The 7,156-nt window shown below is 37.1% G+C and overlaps 1 protein-coding gene across 1 annotated transcript in view; it reads right to left on the bottom strand.

Moving 5' to 3' along the window:
* INPP4B (inositol polyphosphate-4-phosphatase, type II, 105kDa) overlaps positions 1 to 7,156 on the bottom strand; it is a 325,870-nt gene that overhangs the window by 82,351 nt on the left and 236,363 nt on the right. Inside the window, 1 exon segment of the mRNA XM_009328759.1 lies at positions 797 to 905. Within this exon segment, the coding sequence (XP_009327034.1) occupies positions 797 to 905 (109 nt within the window).

Here is a 7,156-nt window from a genome sequence, read left to right as displayed (position 1 = left end):
ACTTAGATTAGCATACGTATAGTACTTCCTGCATTCCCTTTCAAATGCTGTGCCACTGATTGCATGGGGTTGGCAGAGTTAGTCCAAGTGTTGAGCAGTCACAACTATGGGTGCTGCCAGTGACAGCTGTGGCTGCTTGAAACTTAACAGCCATAGCAATAAAAGCAAATCCGTCCAATTCTTAGTTAGCAAAATATGCAACTAACACTTCTGTACATGTTCAGTGGTTAACAAAGCATTTGAGTACAGCAATAAACTGAAACCCTAGTTAAGGCCTTTATCTTTGCTTAGTCTCATTTTGGCTTTCTGAAGAATAAGAGAAAGAGTAGTTTGTTTCTTACTTCTCAGGCGTGCTAAAAATTTTTTTTTGCTCACATACGCCCAGGGCTGTCAGAAATGAAGATGCTACCTTAAACTACTGTTTCTTTATTGAAAAATTGTCTATAGCTACTTTCCACTTAGCACAAGGATTACCGAAGAGATATCCCATTCTGAACAGCATGTTTTCAAGCACTGATATTCTACAAGCTTCCTGAAATATGGGAAGAAAATTTCATAATTTTGAGTTTGTGTTCAAAATAAGTCTTGACACTAAAAGTAAACTGTGCTTCAATTTTGCAGTTCAGCAAAGCAGGGAAGATAAAGGAAATATTTTATGAATGCATCCTTGTCCAGTCCTACTAGATTTTAATCTTCCATGCATTCAGTAGGGTAAACTGTTTTGTTACTCAGTAAGCTCATAACATTTTAATGCAAATTTAATGATATTTTCCTAGCTACTTACAAAAATACTTACTTTCGTCTTTCTGCCTCAAATTTACTCAGCAGTTTTCGGAGACCACCATTCTTAAATCCTTGGAAATGGGCTGCTGGGGCTCCCACGGTGATGACATCATACAGAGCATCTGGAGGGGAACAGACAAGCAGAGAGATTTGCATGTGCCTATGCCCAATGTATGGCAACGCTATGATATCCACTCTACAAGACATGAGGAAAATAAGTCTGTATTATTTCCAAGGAATAATTGAGAATCTGTGTCTCAAGGAGGTCCAGGAGCTAATCAATCTTTCCATACAGCCACCTGCACACCTTAGAAAGTTTACCCGATTTATTGCTACTTCTAAATTATATGCCACAGTGTAGAACAATATTCTAGCTCTGCAGTTTACAAAGCTGCCAAGTAAATTGGCCCTTTGTGTATTTCACTTTATTACCCCTTCCATTATTTAACTTGTAGTCATGTTGAGATGCACAGATTCATGCATGTTAGAGCCAAAAGAGACCATTATGATGGAATAGTCTGACTGCCTGAATAATACAGGCTACAGAACTACAGCTAATGATTCCTGCATCAAGCTTATGTCTTCTGGTTGAGTGAAGGCATCTCTTTTTTTTTTTTTCTTAAAAAAAAAAAAAAAAAGACATCTAATCTTGATTTAAAGACTTCAAGTGACATAAATTCACTGCATTCCCGGAGAATTTGCTCCAGTGATTAATCAATCTGAGCAGTAAAATTCTCCACTTCTTCTCTAGCTTGAATTTGTTTAGCTTCCACTTTCAGATAAAATTACCTGTTTAATGCTAAACTGAAGAGCTCTGTTCTATGACATATACTTACTTTTTACATATGCTTATAAACACAGAGTAAGTCAGTTGTTTTCACCTGAAAAGCTACCAGAATGGTAAATAAACTCTACTATTGAAATTTTTGCTGAGACAACAAACTGTTGTTACTCTTTGTATGTACCTGATGTCTTGTGACATATGTGATGAACTCCTTCTATGGATGTATGCTTACAGAACTGGAGATGAAACACCTTTTTAAAAACAGCCTCTCATTTTGTGCCTGTGATTGATTGTCAGTGCAGAGATGAAGATTTAATTGCATCCCAAACCACAATAATTATTCCTTCAAAGTTTAAATTTACATTTGCAGAATTTACATTTGCACTAAGCAGTACCTCTTTTGTGCCCAAGCTCACTGGAGATATAAAAATACCGGTCAGAATGCCTCATTCTTAAAATGTATTTCTAAAGGAAACATTAGAGGATTTTTTTTTGGTGAACTATTTTATTCATCAAGGAAGCTTTCCATGTAAATTAAAATCTAATCCTCTCCTAAAAGAGAACTTTTCTTGCATTCTGATGATAAATATCCCTAAAAGCAAGAACACTGTACAAATGATTCACAGTTAATGAACTATGTTTTACTTCCAGAGCTGAATCTCAAAGCCTATTCACTCAAATTGATTTGAACTCTATCGAATTGGTGACTCTTCAATTTCCACTTAAAAGGAGAAGCGACCTAATTTCATTAGTCTCAGGTGAGCTTCAAGATTCTTAAATAGCCCATTCTTTCAGGTCTTCATAGAGATTTATCCATGATACATAATCTTAGGCTATTAGAGCTCCATCGGTACTTGACAATAAGTAGTTCTACTGCTTAAAATGATGGTGGCTTGAAACCAAAATAAGAGATGAACCCATCACGTTAACTAGACAATGGCTTCTGAATATGTTTACAGATAACTCATGAAACTCCATTTAAAAGACTAAAGCCTTGTGCTTTTTCTGACTCTGTTTTAAAAATAAATAGTGACCCTGCTTGTAGCTACTCTGGGGGGGATTTACCCAGAAGGAAGCTTTCATTCAGCCTGCGGCCTCCTCTTAGCATGATCAAGGAGCAGCTGTTTGAGACACAAACACACCGAGAACAACTGAGCACCTACCCCATGCAAGCGAACATGGGAGAGTGAGGATGGCAAAGAGATGAAAAGTGTCTACAACCCTGGTGATGGCCACCGGACAGTCTCACTCCCACTTTCCAGAGCACAGTACACTGGAAAGTGCTGCGAGACTCGGGAGGAATGCCTTGTGATGTGCTCCATTTACATCTCAGTGCAGCTCTTTGTGAAGGACATGCAGTGTCAGCATGAGTGCACTGGTAGAGGAATGCTCCAGTAACTCAGAACCATCATCCACTTCAAGAACAGACTACTGCTGACAAGTCTCTACAGTGGAGACAAAGCTTAAAATGCAACAGAGAGTTGCAGGAGCTGTATCGTATTGTCAGCGTGCTCCCCCAAAATTATTAATTCATACATGTTAAAAAAACCCTCAACCCTTCCTCAAATAATTATGTCAGAATTTGAAGGAAGAAAATGCAAAATATTAGAGTGCAAGGAAATTGAGCTTTATATCAATCATCATTTCGTACTAATTATTCTGACTCAAAGACACACCCACCTCCTACCTACACAAGTGAAACACTAACACCAGTTACACACTCACCAAAAACCAATTCCTTCACCGTGCATAAATATAAACTACCTGCTCACCACTCCTTCCCGAATAAAACACAGAGCTTTTGCAACATGGTGACAACCACAGCAACACAGTAGAAGTTCTATAAACCTAAGCTTTATCAGACCAATTTAAAGAGCTGACGGATTTTTATGTCAAGCACAGCTCAATCTCGAATTTGAAGCAACCTGCTTGCCTTCACAGAAGGCAGTCAGTGTCTCACAGCGGGCAGAAGCAAAATAAAAATTTCTTCAGTCCACCAAATTTAAAACAAGGACACTTAACGTACAAACAGAGAGACAAAAGCAAAGCTATGGCGATATGTAAATTTAACGTCTGTAGTATGATGAACAGAGCAAAATGTGGTGTTTATCAAATGGATAGGGATACAGTTATCCCGTAATGAAATTGTATTTTTCTCAAAGCTGTTCCTACTGGAAGTTTAAGCACACAGGTATTCTCTATTCCATGTCAATACCCAGTAACAACCCGAATCAAAGTTCAGTAAAAGTAAACCCGTTATTGAACATGTTGAACAAAAAACCACATATCCACGTGCATACACATGATAGATGGGATTAACACCTATCTTGCATTCCCAAAATTAAGACATCTGACGTGTGTTAATGACAGCGCTACGGCTCATCAGCTTGCTCAGTCACCGCCCCTGGGAATGTTTACATGCCTTCTTTTTTTCTTTTTCTTTCTTTTTTTTTTTTTCCTGTCAGTCTCCTGGTTATATTCCAGGTGCCCTTTGATATATGCCAAGCAAAGCACGAGATGAGAAAGACCAACTTGATGTCAAAGTGCTGCTTACTCCAGAATGATTAGCAATTGCTATGAACTGTTCAAAGCGTATATATCTAATACAAGACACAGCTCTTTAGTGCTCATAAAATGAAACTTATTTCAGTAAACTAAACAGATGGGACAGTGGCTATGGAAAAGATACAGAAATCATTTCTCCAACCAAAGGCAAATATAATTACAATCTTCAATTACTTTTTGTTATATTTATACTATAGTGCTACCAGAATATCCTGAACATATTGAGGAACCCATTTTATATAGAGAGAAATAAAAAGAGCTCCCCATAACTAAGGTGTCAGTCTTCTGAAAATACGGGCAGGCAGAAATCCCCAATTTTAACACAAGTTCTCTTCTTTATTAATGTTTCGCAATTTCTAAACTTGAGTGTAACAAGAACAGTGTTATCTAATTCTCATGTCAGTGGAGTGAACATTAGCTAAAGAAAAAAGGAAGAGTTTTATAATTTAAACAAAGTTCTAAATTTAGAAGATGATTCTAACATTTATCTCTTTCTGTCCCCTGTTCAATTATGGATTAACCATATGCCACAAGCAAAGTGGTTTTGGAGGAGGAAGGAGAAAATTCATTAAAAACAAAACAAAACTCAAGTCATGTAAAAGTTGTGGGTGATTAAGTGGCATATTTCATTCCACTTTTTTATTTAGCAAATAAACATACAACGCCCTGTTCCCAGAGAAGTTTTCTTGAAAAGACATAAAATCAAGGTTCTGGCCACCTGTAGTCATTACAAATCTAAAAATGCTTTTGAGTTAACTAATTAAATTCAAAACATCAGCTAAATTAAAATTTGTGCTGTCATATTCTGTCACTATAAATCCCCATCTTGTTAAAATGTTTGAAGGCACCATTGTCTAGTAAAAAAAATAACAAAATATTGAACAAATGCAGTATTCTAACAGACAATCAGTAGTCTCCATGTTCCAGCTCGGAAGTGGATGAATATCAGCAGTACACAGGATAATACTCCTATAATTATTGTTTTTACTTACTGTTTTACAATGTGCTTAGATGCAGAGTGTATTTATACGGCAAAAACCTTACAGAGTGCAACAATTTCTGTGTTTCTACAGTGACTGCAAACTTAATAGATCTCAATTTATCAAGAAATTATTCACTGCACTACGATTTGCTCATATGTAGGTATCAACATAATCTTCTATCTGTAAAGGAAGCTCCTAAAACTATATGCAAGCAGCAGCAACAGAATTCTGTATTAAGCAGAATCACAGACGACATTATGGAAAATTATCTCCCTTTCCAGAAGGTATTAGAAGTTCACAGTGTTTTCAGCATAATCAGTGAGATATTTGCACTTAACACTAAGCAAATGTTTACGTGGCACAGGGTAGCACTGAATAAGCTGATTTAGGCACAAGCAGCGCCGGGCTCATTAAGGCTTCCTAAGAAATGGGATATAGTAAGTTTAGAAGTAACGCTGTCCTTCACGGAACCCTGCAACTCGCATCACCTAGACTGGTGAGTTCCTCCCGGCAATCTCTGGGAGGACATGTATTGTGCTCTATCGCTATCTCTGGTGACACAGTGGGGAAAAAAACCCAACCACCTTAGAAACAAGACAGGCGAGACTGGCTTTTACACTACACTGACATTATGGATCACAACGAAAATTAAGCCAATGCCCTAGAAGGACGTGAATCTTACTGAACATTGTGCAGTGTGTCAGTATGAATCATGACAGTATTAGTTCTGCACTGCTACAACAGAATATTTTTAACCACGCATAGGTTACTAATACATTTCAGTGAACATGTATTCTGCACTTACTTATTTGTTTGAAGCATCACAGAAACAAAATGAGCACGACACCCCTGGAATTTATTGTAGAAAAAGAACTTAAAAGAAATTTAGTTAACCACTCCTTAGTTTTCCAAGATCTGCAGTCAGTATCCAAAACTTGTGGCTTCAGAAGATGAGGCAGAGAAACCCCTTGCATAGCTTTAACTTTGGACCTGATTCCTAAGTTTCAGCACAGACTTGGGACTTCTGATCCGTCTCAGCGGCAGTATGTCTGGGTGCAGGTTTCGGAATTTGTAGAGAAATGTGGAGGAGGGGCAAGCTGATCACTTCTTTGATCTCACGATTTACTTAAGTGTGGTTCTCTACAGACAATACATACTCAGTTGCTCCAGAAACATACTAAACAACATCCAAAACCGAAAGCTTGGGTTTTAGAAGCAGATGCACAGGCCTGAGAGAATGAAATCAAACCCTTCAGGGAGACAGGCAGGTTCCAGACAGGTACACAAAACAAAGGCAGGAAATAACCACACAGCAAGTTTCTAGAGCCCATCAAACAAAGTGAAAAATTAAACACTTTAAACCTGTACAGAGTACAGACTTTTAAATAATGAATTTGGAAGCTTGATTTTGATTTTATTAAAAAAAAAAAAAACCCTAAACAACCATCAAACAAACCAAAAAACCAGGCAACAACCTAGTCATATAAGAAACTTTCTGTATCAGGCCATACTGCATGAATCTTACAAACAAGCTAATACTGTACAAACTTCATTGATTGGCAAAACACAGGGAACGTGAAATGAATCTCAGAATTTTCTTTAAAAGTCACTGTATTTCTTGTGATATTCTTTTCTCCTCAGCATTCTTCCAAATTCATGTAAGCTGAAATTGCACAAAAGTTCACTTAAAAAAAAATAATCAATTTAATACTATTACTTTCCATGTTTTTTGTATGTAGCATCTTTATGTCCCACCTACAAAGTTTAACAAGACTGTAGCCAGTATCCTACCATTAAGTGAAAAATTCAAAATGACCAAGATTCAACTCTCTAAACAGCATACCTTTCAGTTCTATTGTGGTTTTAAGGTTTCATCTGAATGCATGCCCATCTAATGTTCATCCTTGAAACTGGATACATAAATTAAGATATTTACATCTTAAGAAGGGCTAAAATGGAAACCATACCTCTCAGTTGCAAGTTTAATTGTATTTCAAAGCATACTTTGTCATATTTAGGAAATTTCTCTGCAGAATATACT

This window comes from Pygoscelis adeliae, unplaced genomic scaffold, assembly GCF_000699105.1.
Source record: "Pygoscelis adeliae isolate BGI_AS28 unplaced genomic scaffold, ASM69910v1 Scaffold66, whole genome shotgun sequence".
Lineage (NCBI taxonomy): Eukaryota > Metazoa > Chordata > Aves > Sphenisciformes > Spheniscidae > Pygoscelis > Pygoscelis adeliae.
The sequence above is the reverse complement of the archived record's forward strand: the minus strand, read 5'-3'. Positions and strand labels throughout refer to the sequence as shown.